At 38.4% G+C, this 22,702-nt stretch overlaps 2 protein-coding genes and 1 pseudogene across 2 annotated transcripts; all 3 read right to left on the bottom strand.

The window, feature by feature from the left end:
• Positions 1-1,371: 1,371 nt before the first annotated feature.
• LOC149187382 (uncharacterized) lies at positions 1,372-2,529 on the bottom strand. Its single transcript, XM_089409651.1, has one exon. It carries the CDS (start codon positions 2,527-2,529, stop codon positions 1,372-1,374), a length of 1,158 nt encoding a protein of 385 aa, XP_089265777.1.
• Positions 2,530-2,976: 447 nt separating this feature from the next.
• On the bottom strand, positions 2,977-6,472 carry LOC149187381 (uncharacterized). The gene is made up of 6 exons (XM_089409650.1): positions 6,321-6,472; positions 5,932-6,152; positions 4,161-5,389; positions 3,938-4,070; positions 3,347-3,526; positions 2,977-3,080 (listed from the first exon to the last, which is right to left on the bottom strand). Exons 1-6 carry the CDS (start codon positions 6,470-6,472, stop codon positions 2,977-2,979), a joined length of 2,019 nt encoding a protein of 672 aa, XP_089265776.1.
• A 3,852-nt stretch (positions 6,473-10,324) lies between these two features.
• Positions 10,325-11,643, bottom strand: LOC149187380 (putative strigolactone esterase DAD2; annotated as a pseudogene).
• Positions 11,644-22,702: the final 11,059 nt, after the last annotated feature.

Here is a 22,702-nt window from a genome sequence, read left to right as displayed (position 1 = left end):
AAAAGCAATGAATAACGAATACCTGGTTCGATGGAGACATCTTGAGAAGGCAGCCACCTGAAGCTGGGAATTACAAAGAAAAAGACTTGAGAAATGAATAGCAAGTCATGGACATCCATACTCAATGGTGCATAAGGTATAAACCCATCAACATGAGAATATGTAAATGTAGAGACTCGCCTAAAGGATGAAGTGCCAAGTCTTTGCAGAGAGTAGAGCCAGGAAAGCGGAAAATGCAACAAGGAATGAGTTACCCCATTCATCCCAAGGTTTAGTTCCGCCTAAAGCCGCATCCATCGTCCGAATTGAGGAGCGAAGCATCACCGTCTAATGCATCCCGGGATCGAAGGCAAGCAAAGTATCGCTGGAGGTCATAAGTGAACACTCCAAAGAGGGTCCAGTAATCTAGGGCAGTCAGCCGCCCAAGTGGTGTTAATGCATGTACTCTTGAGTTATTGTTATTAAAACATCAATAAATATCAAAATACGAATGAATTAAAATAAGATCAATTTAGATTTCGTTGCAATCACCTAACGTATCATAAAGTTCAAATATAGTATTGTTTGCAACTCATAACCTTTATAATTCCAAATCATTAAAAGCCATATGAATCGGGAAAGAGGATACAAATTTTTATGCTATATTATATAGTAAAAGTTACTATGGTTATAAATGTAAAGATTTTTTTTATTTTTTTTTTTATAAGGTTCATGACAGTGGTAAAGTTGCAAGCTTGATATTTTGAGAGTCTGTGGTTACTAAAATGCTTAGGGTATACTGCACTATATACGTTACAAAGTGGATTGTGTTTTATTTTTTAACTTAAAGTCGCATGTTTAATATTTTGAAAATATATTTTTATTGAGATATAATATATCGTATTTGTAAGCATCATGTTATAAGTATGAATACCACATTGAAAAAATGAAGAGAAAGTAAATATATTTTTGAATTTAAAATGTTATATAGGAATGGTTAATTAAAAGAAATAAACCATTTTATTAATATATATTAAAGAAATAGTTAAAAAAAAATTAAATACAAAATTTTATTTAATTATTATTTTTTATTTTATTTTTATGTTTTTTTTTTTCCACTGGGAAAATCAGTAATTTCCATTAATATTTGAAAATTACATAAGGTAGATGCCATTGGCATTGCTGTAATTTTCATACAAAAATCACCTCACAGGGTGTTGTATCAGAGGGTATTACAAAATTGAGCTGGGAGTATGCATATGTATGGCTGTTCTAGCCTATTCAAGTTCACAAATATCCATTTACAAACAACATAATAAGTATAGATAAGTACAATTCCATCATTTCAAAATATATTATCCATAACTGTCAGTGATCGGGACTGTTGTCCCTCTATTCTCTCTGGTCTATGTATGGCCTGTGGTAGAATCTGTGTTCTTCAGCTCCATTCTGCTCCACAATTAACCATTCGCCTCTGGGAAGTAACAAGGCCTCTTTGGATAATTTGTCAGCCTCGCTGTTATGTTCTCTGTAAATGTGTAAACAAGAGAAATGATTAAATGCTGCTTTGAGAGTGAGAGCATCATGTAATATATTGCTGAGTGTGTGTGTATGACATGTAGTGACATTATTGATCCAGTTAACGACCATCATTGAGTCCCCAAATATGTTGAGATTAGTGTGCTGATGTGTAAGTGCAAAATGCAATAGATTCCGGATGGCAGAAAGCTCAGCAAAGTTATTAGATCCTCTGCCAAATCCCATTTTAACGAGGTATCTGTGATGTTCATTTATGTGCAGCACGAAACCACCTCCACATCCCGTTTGGCTTGCAGCCCCGTCGAAGAAGGCCCACGGGGTCGATGTGTCAATATTGGGCATGGCCTGTATCGACCTGGTTCGAGGTGGAGGAGGGTCGGGCAATTCTTGGTACGCGGCGATAATGGTAGCTTCGACCCGGGTCCAAGATACAGTATGATCCTCGAAGATAGCACGATTCCGCGCAAGCCAGGTATACCATGTTGCCACGAGGGGGAGATATAAAAGTTTGGAGCCCAGGTGACTGTGTGTCCATGCAGTCCAAGCACCCGTAAGATCATCCCCGGTCCAATTCCCTGATATGCTCAATTGTGTGCGGATGTTGGTCCACAGGGTGTGAACAGCAGGACAGTTAAGAAAAATGTGATCCGAGGTCTCTGAAGCAGCCTTGCAAAAGATACACGAGGAACGTCCATATATGGATCTATGGGTAAGATATTTGCCCGTGGGGACGATTCCTTTGAGGGCACACCAGAAAAAAAGTTTGGTGCGAGGTGGAGCCTTAAGCTTCCAAATGAGATGCCACCACGAATGAATTGGATCAGGGATTCTGTGGGAAATGAGTGCTCTGTATCCAAATTTTGGAGCGTAAAGACCATGATCTACTATACTCCAAATGAGTTCGTCGGGACCTTGTTTGATGCGAATATGAGATTCAGATAATGCAGAGATATAGTTATTCCATTCCTGATGCCATTGCGGGGGGAGATCCAGTTGCTGGCCGATTTCCATGCTTGGGAAAAAATGTTTGTGTGAAGCGGATCGGCGATATGAGAAAAATTCCGAATGTCGCGGTTATGTAGATGTGTAATGAGCTCATGGTTGAGGATGTGTCTGCCCCCACTGTTGATCATCCAGGCCAATCCTGCCCGACAAGCCATCATTTATTCTCCAAACAAGGTGATCACGAATGAGGGGGAGGGAATGGATCAAGGCCTTCCAGGTTGATGAGCATCCCTTTGATGACCAAGTTGGTAATCTAGCCCAATCCATAATATTCTGGGGCCATATATATATTTATGATAGGATACATGTGCCCATAGGTTTTGGCTGGTTAATAAGGTCCAACCCATCTTAGCAGCAAGTGCCATAGCAAAATCAGTTAGGTCTTTGAGGCCCCATCCTCCCCATTTTTTCGGTAAAGATATTTTCTTCCAGCTAATCCAAGCAAAGATTCTTTTATCCTGACTCCCATTCCAGAGGTATCGATTGCACAGCTGCTGAAGTTGCCCTAGAATATTCCTCGGTATCCATGTAAGTGCCATCCAGAATACCGGGGTAGCCTCTAACACAGATTTAATGAGCACCAATCTGCCCGCTCTAGAGAGGTATCTGAAGCTCCAGTCTGTGAGTCTTTTTTCCAGTTTGGCAACCAACCAAACCCAATCTGCAATCCTTTGACAAGTAGGCTTCAGTTTGAATCCCAGGTATTTGATGCCTCTATCCAGAGGGAGGATATTATAGGGAAATACCTGAAGGGCTAGCCTGGATTCCTGTACTGAAGTGCGAGTGCAAGTGATGGTGGATTTTAACTGATTTGGCAGCATACCTGTAGCAGCAGAGAAGAGTTGCAGGATCTTTGAGAAGGTCCGAGAGTCTTGAACGCTGCCATCAAGTAGAATTAGGACATCGTCCACGAAGAGCAGATGAGTGAGAGTGCAAAGATCGGATATGCGGAGGCCCCCAACATCTCCAGCCCTTTTTGTAGAGTCCATGAGGCGACTGAGACCTTCCATGACCAAGAGGAAGAGAAGGGGCGATAGGGGATAGCCCTATCTCAATCCCCTTTCTGAGTGAAAAAATGGGGAGGCCGAGCCATTAATGAGGATACTGAAGGTAGGGGAGGTTATACAGGCCATAATCCAAGAGATGAAGGCGTGAGGAAACCCCAGATGGATGAGGAACATTTTTAAGAAGAGCCAGCTGACCCGGTCGAAGGCTTTTGAGAGATCAATTTTGAGGAGAATGGCTTTTAGTTGCCTGGTCCAGATGGAGTGCAAGGCTTCTTGGGCAAGACCAATGGCCTCGTGAATCTGCCTAGATTCAAGGAAAGAAAATTGTTGCGGGGCAATGGATCGGGAGAGGATAGGTCTAAGGCGATTTGCAATGGTCTTAGAAATGATTTTATAGATGCAGTTACATAAGGAGATAGGCCTGTAGTCATCGAAAGATTCCAGGGAGTCAGATTTGGGGATAAGAGCAATGAAAGTAGAATTGATGGCATGATAGATAGAACCCGTGGTCCTACTCTCGTCAACCACCCCCAGCAGATCCTGTCCCAGTACATCAAAGAAGGCTAGGTAAAATTCAATGGTCCAACCATCCGGGCCAGGGCTCTTGTCTTTTTTGAACCATTTCAGCACTCCTTCCAGTTCCTCTGCCGAGATCGGGTCAATAAGCGCCTCCACCTCTTCATCCTCCACAAATCTCAGGAAGTGATTTGCCACATTGATGATATCAGGTAAATTAACTTCCCGAGGGCACTTATATAGATTCCTGAAGTGAGTGGTACCGAGATGAGCGAGCTTGTTAAAAGTATCTGCGATGTCACCATCCGGGGTAGGGAGCTTCGAGATAGTATTTGCAACTTTCCTGCTCTTGGCGTAGCTATGAAAGAACTTCGAGTTTTCATCCCCAACTTGGATCCATAATGCCCTACTCCTCAGTCTAATGGATTCCTCTCTCTCTTTGAGGATCTTGACTTTTTGATTCTCCAAATCAATAAGCTTGCATTTATCAGCTGCTGATATGAATCCCAGCCCTCTTTCATCCGTGAGAGTGCTTAATTCATCTTCAATATGGGTAAGCTGAGTCGAGTCTCGGTCCTGTTTTCCCTTTGCCCAAAGAATTGATAGATGTTTAATTTCAGAGAGATTCCTGCAAAACCCTTTAGCTAGAGATTCTGTGTCATTGATAGGGTGAGAGGACCAGTAATTCGATACCATCTTAACATATGATGGATCCTTCAGCCAGGTATGGTTGAATTTGAACGGTGCCTTGGGTTTCTTGAATGGACCCTGAATCTCCAGGAATATTGGAGTGTGATCCGACAATCCCCCCGCGCCAACCCATTGTCTGTAGAGATGCAAGCGCTGTTGGAGAGTCCCCTTCATAAGAAATATGTCTAGTCTGCGAGCAAGCGCAGCATCCCCGACCCTCCGATTCCTCCAGGTAGGGAGAAGTCGCTGCATGGGTATATCCATAAAATTTGTTTGCTCAAGCAGATTGGTCATATAGTCGGTAATGGGGTCGATTTGTGCTGCCGAGCCCCATGACTCCCTGTATCCCAGAGAGAAATTAAGATCTCCTCCAATAACAACCCGGTCTTCATTCATCACAGAGAGATGTAGTAGATGCTGCCAGAATGATTCTCTCTGGGAGCAGGGGGCATATACATTGACAACTCTGAGGTTCATACCAAGATCAGCGGAGAAAATGTCAATCCCTAAAAACCCCGCTCCTCCCCAGGTCGAGTCCACCTTGATGGAACGAGGGTTGATACCAATGGCCAAACCTCCAGAACGGCCCACGGCATCAATGGCAGTGTAGTTCCAGCCAGGGGTCAAGGCTTGCATGGCCCGAGTTATCTGATCTGCAGTACAGAGGGTCTCTTAGAGCATGATGATATCGATTGGTTCAGATTCAATGAGCCTCTTCATGGCTAGTTTCTTGGAGGAACTAGCTAGTCCTCTGCAGTTAAATGATAGGCACTTCATGGGGGAACACCTCGCGGGGTGTGTCCTGCTCTAAGGACCCCGTCAATGGTCGATTGCCGGCCAGAAACAACCTCTGCCCCGGCTTGTTTAATAGCCTTTGAGAGGTGGGATTTTCTCCCTCTGGAGTTCAAGGAACCCCCCTCAGGTATCACTATGCCCAATCCCGAATGGCTTACAGAAGGCTCTTTTGCTAGTGTTCGTGACCGGAGAAAGTATGTATGAGGTGGGGAGGGTTCCGAGGGGGGCAGGTGGAAGCTCGCCACAGGGGATGAGGTGGATATGATAGGATCAGTGATGCTGATATGAGGGGAAGTTGATAGTGCACAGTGAATCATGGAAGTCTGAGGGGAGGATCCATAATCATGCATAATATCAAAAGAAGAAAGCAAGGGAGGGTAAGGAGAGCCCGAGACCGTACCCGCTTCTGCTGCCGAGCGTGCCCTGGTCTTTGGTGGCGAGGGTTGCCGAAGTCCTGGATCAACCACAGGCGATGATGATGGAGGTGGCAGTCCCGAAGAGGAAGGACGAAAGGTAATGGGTGATGCCGTCTTGGTTGGAGCTGGGGTCCCTTTCGGAGAGTCTTCTGCTTTCTTGTTGAGTGGGCAGTCCTTCGCAAGGTGTCCCACTTTATGGCATCGTCTACAACGGAAGGGGACTCCTTCATAGTCCAATAGCTGCACTCTGATACACCTTCCCCATTGTAGGGTGATCTGTTCCTCCAGTCCTTCCCGGGTATCTAGATAGACCAGTACCCGCGCTAGGGTTCAGTTCCCTAATTCAACATATGTGCGATCGTAATCCAGATACGTCCCCAGGGCATTTCCAATCCTAATGAAAACTTCTTCAGCCCAAAACGGCAATGGTAGTCCTGGTAGGCGTACCCAAATTGGTCCGGCTCTGAGCTGTTCCCGTTCTGGGTCGAGGAGGGGACTCCATCTCTTGAGGAGGACCGGAGCCATTTCTATATGCCAATATCTGCCCAAAACCAAATTTGTGTGGCCTTCCTTGGAGAAATGAAGGGAAAACCATCCTCTGGGGAGGACATGGACCACCGGAAGATTAGAGAGAACTCCGCCCCAGATCTCCTTTACCCACTATTTGAGCCTCTTCACCGAGTAGGTTCTTCCCCTGACGTGCCCTACCAACACCGTGTTTGCAATGTCCATGTATTCACCGAGAGGCTTCGATTCGTCGAACTTGATAGAGATGTCCTTGGCTGTAGCCCTAACACACTTAATCTTCTTTTTGCAGGTGCGGGGAGCCGACGGATGGTCGACCAGGGGATTAGTAATACCATCCAGAGATGGGGGTTTTGCAAGCCGCACTATGACAACCAGATTTTCAAAGCATCCGAAGGGGCGGGCTCCCGAAACAGTGGGGTGTGATGCAGGGGGAACCGACGGGGGGGGGGGGAAGGCACCGTAAGGAGAGGAGGGGCTAGTGGATCAAAGGAGGGTGAAGGGGGCATATGAGTAGCCAAAAAATGCAGAGAGCCCGGCGGGAGAGGGGGGACCTCAAATGGTGGAGATTCAATAGGGTAAGAACCTGCAGAGATATGAGTGGTTCGATGAGCGGCAATCGATATGGGGTGCGGGAGCTACGGCAGATCCGGAGCAGTAGAAGATGAAGACGGCGCAAATCGAGATTGAGAGGCAAGGCTAGGGTTCCTGAAGATAGACTTTTCCGACGAAGGATCTTCCGAATAATCCACCGCCTCAAGCTCCATGTCAGCCATAACTGTCTCTTGTAACGGCGACCGAAAACGACTGGTGGAGTATCCGATGGAGATGATGTTTGCAGTATAGACCCAGCGCTGTGACCGCGGCGAAAAAACCGAACGAGAAGGTAAGAAAACCCTAACCGCGACGTTCTGCAGTCGACAGCGAGATAATCTTCAGCCTAAACCCGTACGCGTGCGCGCCATCTCCGAAGTGGTTTCTTTTTGAGTTATGTAGTGAGAAAAAAAAAATTTATTTTTATGTTAAATCAAATATTTTTTATTTTATATTTTAAATAAAAATAATAATATTAAATAAGTAAAAAAATATTGTAATTTTATTTAGATTATATCTTTATCATGTCTAATATATCACTACAGGGATTTGAATAGATAAATTCATATCAGGTAGTGTGTAGTGCAATCATTATTTATCCAAAATCCTATAAACATTAAAAAAGTAAATAAATATTAAATAAGTAAATTATCACTATCTTAATAATTTCAAAATATATTTTAAATTATTAATAATTTTTAAGAACCATACTTTACCATGCTTTTCATATTAAAATATTTAATATTAAATATTTTTTTTATTTCTTATTTTCTTTACAATTATCTCTCACACATTAAAAATAAAATATAAAATTATATATATATATATATATATATATATATATATTTTAAAAAATATTAAAAATCAACGTCATTATTTTTAATATGGAAAAAAAATATAAATATTTTCATTTTAAAAATTATAATTTTTGTAATATCCTTTGTAATTCTAATAACACATATGACTATATATATTTCAACATTTGCAATGTAATTTTTATTTAATTAATATATTTGTAATTATAAATTTATATTAAATTAATAAAATTATATTTATAAATTTCTCAAGAGATAATTATAGTTATTTATCATAAATTTAATTGGGATGTTTTCATGGTAAGAGTTGGTATTTTTTTGGTAATTTATTATTTATTACTTTATATTCATTATAAATTTTTTTTCTTAATTTTTTTTTTACATAAATTTATATTTAACCAAATTTATTATATTAATTTGGAAATTGAATTTATTAAATTTCATATATATAGATCGGTTGGTTTGTAATATTTACATAATGCTTCAAGTGCCTTCAATAAGCTAGATTTCATATGTTATATTATTTTGGTGAATGAATTCATTAAATTTCATATATTAGATATTAAATTTCAACTCACTTTGTCTACCTTGATTTAATCTCTTATCTAATTGATAAATAATACGTGTATTTAATTTCATTTATATAAATTTTATGATTTAGCTATATTACTATTCAGAATAATAACAATGATATTTTTATATATTTTTTTTTACAATTTAAATACAAAAATATAATGTTATTGTAATAATTTTAAATATAAATTATATTAAATAAAAAAAGTAGAGTGGTGGCTGTTCACTTGATTAATTTGGGAATATACCAATTTAGAGTTCATGAGAATTAGTTTTTATTATGACAATGTTCATTTTTTTTAGTACTAGTTAAGAAAAAAATATATTTTATTTTTCAAAATTATGATTCATCACCTACTTATAATATCTTAATTTTTTTCTTTTCAAACTCTTTATGGCCTTCACAACTTATCCTTAAATTTATATGTAATAATATTTTTGATATTATAGTTATCTTTGAATAAAAAATTTAACCATTATATTATAGTATTGAAAAAATAATGATACACCTTATTTTTTGAAAATTTATTAAACTTAATATAATAAAATTAGAAAAAATTATTATATATTTTAAAGTTTGAAAATTTTTGTTAAAATAAAAATGTATGTATAACATGCCTGACAAGTTATATTGTTTTTGTTTTTAGTAAAAAACAATTAAATTTCAATTAGTTCTCAAAATTTTAAATAGATTTTGTAATTTTTTAAATCTAAATTTTAACTTTTTTAATGGTTTATATAGATGAAGTGACTAATAGTATGGGGTTCTAAATAGTGTTAAAAAAAATGATACGCTACTATGTTATCATTGTACACATATCAATGTCAAAATTTATGACCAAATTTCAATCAAATCTCATGAGTTATGAATATTTTATTTGAGATGTTATTATTAAAATATTTTATAATTAAAATGTCATTAACAACTTTTATTGATTTCACATGGTATCATTAAACTATTTTATAGTGAGAATGAATTAGTTTTTTTTGTTAAAACATATTTTTTACAAGTAAATATGAAAGAGATGTGTAACTCTTATGTTAAGATAGAGTTTACATATAATATTAATAGAAATTAATAATAAAATAATATTTCAATATTTATTAAAAGTAAATTATTTTAATATCTATTTTAAATAAAATATTCTAAAATCAATTTTATCTAAATAATATAAAAAGGTAATTGAAAACAACTAGTTTTAATTTAAATATTATTCAACATTATTTTTATATCTTAATACCATGGAGATATATAAGTTTTTAAATGTTCAATATAGATTTGGAACATGAGTGAGGTGTAATTAGAAATGAACCTTATCTTTTTTATGATATTTTTCAAAAGATATTTTTAATATAATAAAGATTCCTTTGATTTATAATAAAGTATTTTTAAAGCCAATCAAACAATTTTATTTTATTTTTTAAATTTCATCAACCAAATTTAATTTTATTAAATATTATTGTATGTATGAATTAATGGAATTGACAACTAAAACAATCATGAACAAAATACAAATAATTTTAATGTTTCCTCTAGACATCCAATATCTTTAAGAGACCAATAAATTTGAAAAATGATAATACTAATTTTTCTTATTTATAACCTAAATTTTTTTTGAAATATAATAATATTAGTTTTATCTCAATTATAATAACTTTTTATTTAAAAAAATAAAAGACATACATATTACACTTGTTATTTTATCCATTTATATTATATAATCCAATTATATTATATATAGAATTGAATTATATCTCATTATTATGGGATCATATGCGACGACATACAAAGAAAAAAAGATAAAGTACCAACCCCATTATTATTTTAATAAAGTAGATTTAGATAAACCCATAAAATTTAGGGGTATGACGAATCATGTATTGACTAACAGATTTCAAAAATAGGATTGGAACACAGACAAGGTTTAAGCCTTACAGGGCACTTACAAAAGCACGACATACCCGTACTCATGCCTATTCTTGCCTTAGTGTATTACGAACCTGACAACGGACATGGTTCTCTTGGAACACACATGGGAATCCTTACACCACCTCTCTTTTGGCTTTTACCAATGAAAAGCTACATACAGCTTAAAAGTACTTCTATGCACTTACGGAAATAGGTTTTAAAAAATCAAACTACAAACCAAAAAACACATCTATCCATCCTTGTTTATAGAACCCTGATCTTGTTATTCAGGACTCTGTTAGAAGCTGTGTAAGCAACTTTGCTTACAGTTGGGGTGAGGTTAGCTGCGGTACATGGCCATCTATGTCAAGTATGTGCACTGAATTGTTCTCTTCTCCAAGGTTTCGTTGCATGTAGTATGGCACGCTCAATGGAACCACTATGTCCTTTCTAGTCTGGATGATGCTACATGGGGTCTTCACATCACTTAAAATGCCTCACAGATCAGACTCGTAGATACTTTGAAGGACCGTAAAGGCAATTTCAGGTTTAATATTCAGCCATTTTCTAGAGAAGTCATTCACTATAGACGGCTGGTCCTCTGCAATTAGTAGAGGAACAAATCCGGAAACCCATTCCGAATAGTTGGATTGGATTGCACTCAAATATACATCGATATCTCCACGTTCAAATCCCCCCTCGTAGGATCCATCGTTCAAATACCTGCAGAAAAATCAACCATAGTGTTAATGAGAAATGAATACAGAATCAGTAGAGGAATATTGTACGGAGAAAAGCTTAAATTTATTCAAGACCTACAGAATTATAGGGCATATTTCGTTACCTCGGGGAAGGACCTAGCAAGATTAGTTTTTCAAATAATTCGGGTCTTTTGATGGAGGCAAGACAGCCCAGCATATCAGACACGGAATGACCTACGTACATGCACTTACCAATTTTAAGCTCCTCTAAAATGGCGAGAAGATCGTCTGCATAAGCAGCAAGTGAATTAGAAAATCGATCGAAGTCAAAATTGCTTGGATCCACACTGCCAGAGAAAACCAGATCGAATACGATGACCTTAAAACCAAGCACCAGGTATGGTACAATATCTTTCCACATCGACTGGTCGCCCCCAAATCCGTGTGACAGAACTACTATCCGGTCACCAGATCCATTAACCCTCACATTGAGAACTTCCAACAGACTACCCGAGTATGATTTCGCCATTTTGGCCACAAACAAATTAACAAACCCTACTTGATAACAATGACAAACCCTAGTGGGATCTGACACAGTGATATTCGATTGCTAGCCGCCGTCAATTGAGTGAGCAACGCCTAAACAACTTCTATGTTTCTGTAAACCTGACGATCTGCGAAATTTAAAAAAATGCCCTCATACACCAATGTCCCATCGGAGGCGGGATTCACGGGACTGATTTGCCGTCCGAACAGGGAAGCACATGGATTAGGTAATATTCCAAATGATGTGGGTCTCTCATGATTCAGTAACATATGTGTTCTCTATCATGACACTTTAAAATGATGGTAGAAATCTATAATCTAGATTTTAAATCAATTAAAAGTATAACAAAAGCCCAAGCAATATGCTTTTGATTATTTTTTATCACCAAAACAATATGCTTTTGAATCATTTTTATCGGCTTCTTAGTACGCATTAGAGGTTGTCCTCGTGGGAGAGGAGATAAAGATGAGCTCAAATCACGTCTCTTCAGTCGATTGGGTCAAACTTCAACCCGCCCATGGTCTTGTCGTTTACAAGACACGACGATTCTTTTCCCCGGAAACTATATTTTATAGAATTTAATACAACCAAATCATAAAATATTATTGATGGGTTCTTTAGATTCTCTTGAATTATGATATAGTGAAAGGTGGAATCTTTGAATAGTCTTACGCTCGTAGTTCCGATCAATCACTAGAACTCAGTAGATTTAGATTGCTTGAGCGTAGATTGAATAATACTAATATTTGTCATATATTTGGTACGTAGCCATTGAATTATAATAGATAATAGATAACATTTGAATTATGATAATGAAAGGTGGAATCTTTGAATACGTTGTAAGGAAGTCTTAGGCTTTTAGGCTCGTAGTTCCGATCAATGGCTAGATGTAACACCTTTCTATAAGAACTGTGAATGTTTTGTTTGACCGTAAATGAATAGGTAAATTGTGGGTTAGATGAAAGGCTAGGTAAATGGTAAAACATAAAATATAATTTTATGTTATTGAATTTATTTTTGTAAATAATATAAGTCATGGACAGGCATAAAATCAAGAGAATAGTGGTAAAAAATGGTTTGTTCTTCTAGACAGTGATAAGAGAGTTACAAAACAGTTATTCCTTTCCATATAGGTATAAGACACTTACAAGACAGTTGTTTCTCTCTCTAGAGATAAATAATCTCAGTTGGGACAAGGAAGCCAAGAGCGGAGAGGGAAGAAAACCTTAGGCTACTTTGATGATTTGGTACCTGTTAAACTGTAATTTCAACAGCGCAGGGTGGTTTTCGGAAAACCACCGTGGTCTCCCCGCACCACCATTTGGCGAAGGCAGTTTCCATAGCAGGGGTGCCGACACAATCAGGGTGCGCCACGCGTCTCATGTACGAACACCCCAAAACCATTTTCCCCGGACGGTAACGAGCGTTTGTTTTGCTGAAGGTTGGCGTGCGAACAACGTTGGATCGGCTCAGCGATTTGATCGCATGATCTCCGCCGTTGACTTCCAGAATGTGCTGTCCGCCCACGTCGCATCAAATCTTGTCATTTTCTTGTTGACCGCCGTAGGTGGAAACTTATGGTTTTTAATGCCTGTCGTATTTTTTTTGGTGGAGGCTTCAATATTGTTATGGGCACGTATTTAATACGTTATGGGCATGCCTTTAATATAGATATGGGCACATAGTTCTTTTTTATAAGTTTTATATATTGTTACGTAAGTTAAAAAAAAAGGTGTGGTATGTATGGTGGCTTGCGCAAAGCAGTGTGTGTGTTGTTTTTTTTCGTGCACAGCAGTGCAGTTCCATTTTTGTAATTTTGGAGTGGGGTGGCTACGTAGAGTAGCGTAATGTTTTTTTTTGGTGCACAGCAGAATACCACAGGGGATGTAATTTTCATTATTATAAAACTGAAGTTTTTTTTGTAATTTCTACAGCAGTAGAAAATCTGTGAGAGCAGCAGAGTTGTTTTTGTGAATCCCTCTTTGCACAGAGGATGGAATTTGTATCAGTCTTTCAGTTTTAAATTAATAGAAATGTGTTGTGACTGTGTAATGCTGTGTTCTGAGTGAGTTTGTTTTTAAAGGTTGTCTGCAAAAGATCCTGGACAGAGGAAACAGAGTATTGTCTCTGTGGTGAATTTTATTCTGTTGGTTTTGGTATTTCTCCATTGAAAAATACCCAACAGTGGTATCAGAGCAGGCTCAGGCTCTTTGTAGGAGACAAAGAAGCTGAAGGGAGAAGGTTGTTGCTGCAGCAAAACCCCTCAGGTAGACAGAAGACACAGACAGCGAAGGATTCAGGTATTCCCCAAAAGCATTTCTCTTGTTATTGCTGAAGACAGTCAGTTTTTTTTAAAAAAAAATCACAGTCAAGGATTTAAAACCATAGTTCAAGATGCAAGGAATGGCAAGCACAAGCATGGGTATGTTCAACACCCAGCTCCCACACTTTAATGGGAAGAACTATGACTACTGGTCTATAACCATGAGAGCTTTGTTCATCGCTCAAGATATATGGGAACTAGTAGAATATGGGTTTGAGGAACCAGCAGATGAAAATGAGTTCAATGCACTAACTCAGGGAGAGAAGGATCAGCTGAAGCTCAATAGGAAGAAGGATGCAAAGGCCATTGTCTTGTTGTATCAAGGAGTGGACCAGAGTATATTCCCAAGGATAGCAGCAGCTACAACATCACATGAAGCATGGCAAACCCTCAAGACAGCCTATCAAGGCATGGAGAGAGTGAAGACAGCAAAATTGCAAATGCTGAGAAAGGATTTTGAAAACTTGAAGATGAAGGAGTCAGACAACATTGAATCATTCTTCACTCATGTGATTGGTGTAATCACACAAATGAGAACTCATGGAGAAACAATTGAAGATAGAAGAATAGTGGAGAAAATATTGAGGGTCTTACCCTCAAGGTTTGATGCCATAGTCACCACCATTGAAGAGACAAAGGATCTCTCAAAATATTCAGTTGATGAGCTACATGCATCACTGATAACTCATGAGCAGAGGTTGAGTAGGAATGAAAACTCATCCCTTGAGCAAGCCTTCAAGACCCAGATGTCCTTTGGAAGAGGAAGAGGTCAAGGAAGAGGAAACCGAAGAGGAAGAGGCAGAAGCCAGAACAGAGGTGGAAGGAACAGCCCAGCAAATGCACAAGGAAGAGGCAGCAATCCAAATCAGAACCAAGGTCAAGGCAGCAGCCAACAAAGAGATCAGTATCAGGCTCAAGGACAAAGGTATGATAAATCTAATATTCAGTGCTATTATTGCAAAAAGTATGGACATTATGCTAGTGATTGTAGAAAGAAACAGCATGATATGAACAGCAGACAAAATGCAAATGTTACAAGAGAAAACAGCAGTCAAGAAAATGTCCTGTTAGCTTGTAACATGGCTGAAACACATAGTGAGGACATATGGTTTTTAGACTCAGGTTGCAGCAACCATATGACAGGGAATATAGCCCTCTTTTCAGCCTTAAATCAGAATTTGAAATCAGAGGTCACACTAGGAACTGATAGTAAAGTGTCTGTTATGGGAAAAGGGGAGGTAAAAATACTTACAAAGCAAGGAGAAAGGAAAACCATAGCAGATGTCTACTATGTCCCCGGAATGAGATGTAACCTATTGAGTGTTGGACAGCTTATCCAAAAGGGTTACAATGTTTACTTTGTAAATGATGTGTGCACCATCATGGACATACCACCCAGCAAAAGATGCATTGCTGAAGTGAAGATGACAAGGAACAGAATGTTCCCTCTTAGAATAAGAGCAGACTTGAAGAACAAGAAGGAAATGGCAGCAGTCACCCAAGAGGCCTTCCAAAGCGTGCCAAAGGATGAGAACTGGTTATGGCACTTAAGATTCGGGCATCTAAATTTTGGAGGTCTAAATTTGTTGAGCAGAAAAGGAATGGTAAAGGGATTACCATTGATAGAGAAGCCGGACAGCCTTTGTGAAGGTTGTATATTGGGCAAACAACATAGAGAAAGTTTTCCATCAGGGAAAAGCATAAGGGCAAGGACACCCTTAGAGATTATACACTCAGATTTGTGTGGACCAATGCAAGCTCCATCTTTAGCTGGCAGCCTATATTTCTTGACATTCATTGATGATTTTACAAGAAAGACTTGGATATATTTCCTCAAGAACAAAAGTGAAGTCTTTGAGAAATTCCAAAACTTCAAAGCACTTGTGGAGAACCAAAGCGGGCTGCACATAAAAGTATTGAGAACTGATAGAGGAGGTGAGTATATCTCAAATGAATTCCTAAAGTTTTGTAGAGAAAATGGAATACATAAACAATTCACAACTCGGTACACCCCACAGCAAAATGGAGTTGCTGAAAGGAAGAACAGAACCATCATGGAGATGGCAAGGAGCATGTTGAAGGCAAAGCATTTGCCAAATGAGTATTGGGCTGAAGCTGTACATTGTGCAGTGTATATACTGAACAGGTGTCCTACAAAGGCAGTCATGAACAAAGTGCCAGAAGAGACATGGAGTGGGAGAAAGCAAGGAGTCACCCACATGAGAGTTTTTGGGTGTGTGGCCTATGCACACATTCCGGATCAGCTAAGGAGGAAGTTGGACAGCAAAGGGGAGAAGTGTATCTTTATTGGATACAGTGATGAATCCAAAGCCTACAGGCTGTACATTCCATCTACCAAGAAGTTCTTTGTAAGCAGGGATGTTCAATTCATTGAAGAGGAAGCTTGGGATGGAAGCATAGAGAAAACAGTGAACATTAAAAGCTGTTTGCCTCATGATGAAGATGAAGAGGAGGTGGCTGAAATGAATCCCCAAACAGCAGCACCAACACAAGAACAGCAAGGTACACCATTGAGGATCAATGAGAGTGCTTCTCCAAGCACACCACAAGGAGGAAATTCAAGTGCATCTTCAAGCACTTGCACACCAAGTGAAAGAGGTAAGAAATTTAGAAATCTAAGTGAAATTTATGAAGAAGGAATGAATTCCTTATTTGCCTTGTTTTGTCATGTTGATGATCCTATTCATTTTGAAGAAGCTATTAAAGATAGGAAATGGATAGAAGCTATGGATGAAGAGATGAATGCCATAGAGAGAAACAAAACATGGGATTTGGTTGAGCTACCGAAAGGCAAAGAAGTCATTGGTGTGAAATGGGTCTACAAGACCAAGAGCAATGCTGAAGGCAAGATTGAAAGGCATAAAGCAAGGCTGGTTGTCAAAGGCTACAAGCAGCAGTATGGGAGAGATTATGAGGAGACTTTCGCCCCGGTTGCAAGAATGGAAACCGTGAGAGCAGTGCTGTCCATAGCAGCTCAAAACAAATGGAAAGTCTACCAAATGGATGTGAAATCAGCATTCCTAAATGGAGTGTTAATGGAAGAGGTCTATGTGGAACAGCCTCTCGGATATGAGAAGAAAGGAGAAGAGCACAAAGTGTGCAAATTGAAGAAAGCTCTTTATGGGCTGAAGCAAGCGCCAAGAGCATGGTACAGCAGGATAGATTCATATCTATTGGAGAATGAATTTGACAAATGTGAAGGAGAACCCACAGTCTACATCAAGGAAAAGGATGGTAAAATTTTAATTGTTGTCTTGTATGTAGATGATGTTATTTTCACTGGAAATGATATTTATCTTATTGAGAATTTTAAATCAGTCATGAAGAATGAATTTGAAATGACTGACATGGGTTTGTTGAGATACTTCTTAGGCATAGAAGTAGATCAAAATGAAAAAGGAATTTTTATATCTCAAGCAAGATATGTAAATCAAGTTTTGGGCAGATTTAAGATGGAAGAATGCAAGGCAGCAATCACTCCCACAGTAATGGGATTAAAGCTCAGCAGAGAGGACAGCAGCAAGGATTTTGATCCTAGCTTGTATAAAAGCATTGTGGGCAGTCTTATGTATTTAACAGCCACTAGGCCTGATTTAATGTATTCTGTTAGTTTGATTTCCAGATTTATGGAGAGGCCAAAGGAGGCACATTGGCAGGCAGCAAAGAGAATTTTGAGGTATGTCAAAGGTACCAAAATGTTTGGAATTCTATATCATGCCTCAGAACATTCAGATTTGGTTGGGTACACAGATAGCGATTGGGCTGGAAGTGTAGATGATCGGAAGAGCACTTCCGGTTATGTTTTTAATATGGGTTCAGGAGCCATCTCATGGGCTTCTAAGAAGCAGTCCATTGTAGCATTATCTACAGCAGAGGCTGAATATGTGGCAGCGACAGCAGCAGCATGCCAGGCAGTTTGGATGAGAAGGATGTTGAGAAGCTTAGGCCAAGAGCAGGCAAAAGCAACAGTGGTCTTTTGTGACAATAGCTCTGCTATTGCTTTGTCAAAGAATTCAGTGTTTCATAAGAGAACGAAACACATCGACACAAGGTTTCACTACATCAGAGAATTGGTGAGCAATGGAGAAATTGTCTTAGAACATTGCAGGACTCAGGAACAGGTTGCAGACATCTTGACAAAGCCACTGGTTCAGAAGAGTTTCGAATTTTTGAGGAAGTGTCTGGGTATGACAGAATGCCTAGCTGTTAAAATTAAAGGGGAGTGTTAAACTGTAATTTCAACAGCGCAGGGTGGTTTTCGGAAAACCACCGTGGTCTCCCCGCACCACCATTTGGCGAAGGCAGTTTCCATAGCAGGGGTGCCGACACAATCAGGGTGCGCCACGCGTCTCATGTACGAACACCCCAAAACCATTTTCCCCGGACGGTAACGAGCGTTTGTTTTGCTGAAGGTTGGCGTGCGAACAACGTTGGATCGGCTCAGCGATTTGATCGCATGATCTCCGCCGTTGACTTCCAGAATGTGCTGTCCGCCCACGTCGCATCAAATCTTGTCATTTTCTTGTTGACCGCCGTAGGTGGAAACTTATGGTTTTTAATGCCTGTCGTATTTTTTTTGGTGGAGGCTTTAATACGTTATGGGCATGCCTTTAATATAGATATGGGCACATAGTTCTTTTTTATAAGTTTTATATATTGTTACGTAAGTTAAAAAAAAGGTGTGGTATGTATGGTGGCTGCGCAAAAAGCAGTGTGTGTGTTGTTTTTTTTGGTGCACAGCAGTGCAGTTCCATTTTGTAATTTTGGAGTGGGGTGGCTACGTAGAGTAGCGTAATGTTTTTTTTTGGTGCACAGCAGAATACCACAGGGGATGTAATTTTTATTATTGTAAAACTGAAGTTTTTTTTGTAATTTCTACAGCAGTAGAAAATCTGTGAGAGCAGCAGAGTTGTTTTTGTGAATCCCTCTTTGCACAGAGGATGGAATTTGTATCAGTCTTTCAGTTTTAAATTAATAGAAATGTGTTGTGACTGTGTAATGCTGTGTTCTGAGTGAGTTTGTTTTTAAAGGTTGTCTGCAAAAGATCCTGGACAGAGGAAACAGAGTATTGTCTCTGTGGTGAATTTTATTCTGTTGGTTTTGGTATTTCTCCATTGAAAAATACCCAACAGTACCTTGTTGGAAGAGGTCAAAGTGAGAAGAATGAAGCTATAAGCTTGTGAATATGCAACATGTCGTTGTTGAACTAGTTTCCCAGTGGAATCCAAAATGAGATCTGTGTGCTAAGATTAGCCCCGAGATTGGACTTGTTATGGTCATTGATCAACTAACTATATGGGGATGAAATTGGCTTAGGGGGAGAAATGGATTAGTTTTCTTTCTCATCAGATGGGTGGAGCACTCCTATCCCTATGATTTTGTGGTCACTCATATCCGTGTGATTTATGGGCTGGACCAGATAGAGAATAAAAATAAGTACTAATTTATGAGGAATTCTTTTCTATTTTTGTAACATCCATTGCGATAACATTTCTTCATTTTGTATATGTAAAATTTAATGTAAGCTACTGTATAAAGAATGTAATTTTATTGTATAAAGAATTGATGAAGTAGGCTTAAAAGTAGACCATAACGGTTCTAGCTTTGGATTTGAAGAGAATTGTAATTCAAGGAAATTCCAGGTCTACTAGCACGAAATAACATAATCAATAAGAGAAGAATTATAAGAATTCAATTATTTAAATAGGTACAATAGTATAAACACAGTCCATGTTGTAGCAGAAATAACAGAATCAATAAGAGAAGAATGATAAGAATTCAATGATTTAAATAGGTACAACAATACAAACACATTCCATGTTGTAACTCCTCGTAGGAGTTCATCTACTCCTTGGCATTTTATAAACGAGTATGGATTCTTGAGCTGGTTGGTGAGTGAAATCCAAACTGAGATCTGTGTGCTAAGATTAGCCTTAATATTGGACCTGTTATGGTCACTGATCAACTAACTCTCAGGAGATGAAGGTGGCTCGGGGGGAGAAATGGATTAGTTTTCTTTCTCATCGGTTTGTTGGAGCAGTCCTATCCCTGTGATTTTGTGACTAGACCAGAAAAAGAATAAAGATAAGTATTGATTTATGAGGAATTATTTTCTATTTTTGTAACATACATTGTGATAAGATTTGTTCATTTCGTGTATGTAAAATTTATTCCAAGCTACTGTATAAAGAATGTAAGTTTATTGTATAAATAATTGATGAAGTAGGCTTAACTGCAGACTAGAATGGTTCTAGCTTCGGCTTGGAAGGGGATTGTAATTTAAGGAAATTCCAAGTCTGGTAGCACGAAATAACAGAATCAATAAGAGAAGAATTATAAGAATTCAATTATTTAAATAGGTACAATAGTAAAAACATAGTCCATGTTGTAACTGCTAGTAGGAGTTGATCTACTCCTTTGCATTTTATAAACGTAACTATGAATGTGGAAATATAACAGAACTTCTGAATAGACTCTGTCTATTCTAAAGGGAATTACTCGATAATCGAAGGATTGAATTGAATATATGTAATAGTAGAGGGTACTTTGAAGTATTTAGAATATTAACTGGATTATTGGATCTTAGAAAGACTCTCTATTTCTAAATAAACATCAGAATCTACATTGGTTCCTATGTATTTACGACTACAATAGAATACTAAGATAGTGATGAAGTGAGAATGTAAACCTTCCTAAAAACACAAATCCTGAGAGATTAGCCAACACTAAAGGGTTGGATGTATGCATTAGACCTATGATTCGAGGTGCAGGGTGGGCTTGTGACTAGAGAAGACATTTAGAAATTAAATTAAATGTGAGATCCATCTTGAGTTATTGATACATTCTACACTAAGATCGTAAGTAATAATCATTGATATTGTACATCTTGGGAAATGTCTCAAGTAGGAGATATAAGCTATAGGAAATGAGGGAAATCTACGAGCATGACCATAGCAGTAAGGGGAGCAGAGCAACCCAGAAAATCAAATTTATTTAGGCACAACCGAAAAACAAGAACGCGTGATTGACTTACTAGGAAAGAATAATACCCTTCAAATTGATGTTGCAGTTCTGCAAATGTAGAAAATTTGTGATAGGTTAACCCAATAATGCAATATAAATCAAAGCAGAATACTATAACCTACTTCTACTATCAATTTGCAGAAGCTTAAATATCAAGCTAAACAATATAAACAGAAGAAGAAGAATCAATGGCAAAATAAACATGAAAATACTTTGGGGAAAGGCTCAGATAAAAACCACACACTATTGTATTATCATACAGGTGGAAATACATAGTAATTATACAAAGCCTTAGCTCTCACAGCGATCTAGCTCCCAGTACAATCCTCACAGATGCTCACAGGCAATCTTGGCTTCTCTCCAACCTTCCTCTTTGCCCTCCAAGCTCCTATTTCCCTGTGTTTTTCCTTGTGGATGATTAGCCCATTACCAAGTGGAATAACAAGCCTTCAAAACTGCAAAATCCTCAAGGATGAATCCTTGACTTCATGCATTAGTTTTCTCCATGAGAAAACACATGCAACTGCTAGTACACTTTCCTTGAAACTTAATCTCAACTGGGTCTTTCTCATAATAGTCATGCATGAGTCTCTGATGAATGAATCTTTAGTTAACTGGAGTAGCACTAGTAGAGTGCATTAATGCATCAACTGACTGTTAACGCACTATTAGTTCCTCAAACAGTTTGGAACTAATTTAACTGGACTTAACTCAGTAAACTGAGTTAACTAATTACAACTCAAATATAACTCAATCTTATCTCCTTAATTTAAGGGATAACTCTTGCATGACTTCGAAAGACTTCTAACTTGAATTTCTCCAACTAATTAACTTAAAATAAATTAATTAATTATTTCCAAGTAGCTGTTAAGACTAAATTCGATTTTAATTCACAATTTAATTCAAGGACAAATTAAATTGGAAAATTCTTGTTGCCATATTTCAACACTCCCTCTCAACAAGAAAGGGATTATTTGCCACCATGATCTTGTCTCTATGGAACTCGAATTTACACTTTGACAATGCCTTTGTCAAAATATTAGCATCATGCTCCTCTGTTGAAATATACTGTAGCAACATGATCCTCCTCGCTACACAGTCTCTAAGATGACGATACCGGATGTTGACGTGCTTGGACCTATCATGAAATACTGGATTCTCAAAGAGTTTGATACAACTCTGATTATCACAATAGATCACAGTTGGATCCATCCTCTGATCAAATAAACCAACTGGCATTTTTCGCATCCAGATGGCCTCACATGATGCCTGACTTGCAGCCATGTATTCTGCCTCTGCCGAGCTGACTGCAACCGACCTCTGTTTCTACTATACCAGGAAACTGTCACTGACCCAAGGTTGAAAATCCCTCCTGATGTACACTTCTGATCTGATGGACTCCCTACACAATCTGCATCAGTGAAGCCTTGTAGCTTCACTCCCTTTGTTCGTCTGTACCATAATCCATACTGAGATGTGCCTATAAGGTATCTCAATACATGCTTTGCTGCCTTCCAAAACATCTTGGTAGGTTGAACCATCGCTTGACTCAATTGGCTCACTGCATAACACAAATATGGTCGTGTGTTTATTAAGTACATCAGCGAACCCACAAGCTCCCTGTACATAGTAGCATCTACCACTTCTCTTGAAGTAGAAACCTCCTTCCTACAGTTAACTGCTAGAGGAGTCTGCATGGGCTTGCACTTCTCCATTTGGAATCT

Source organism: Pinus tabuliformis, chromosome 3_1, assembly GCF_031772625.1.
Source record: "Pinus tabuliformis cultivar Carrire ecotype Pingquan chromosome 3_1, CPIR1, whole genome shotgun sequence".
Taxonomy (NCBI): domain Eukaryota; kingdom Viridiplantae; phylum Streptophyta; class Pinopsida; order Pinales; family Pinaceae; genus Pinus; species Pinus tabuliformis.
This window is presented reverse-complemented; position numbering and strand designations above follow the sequence as displayed.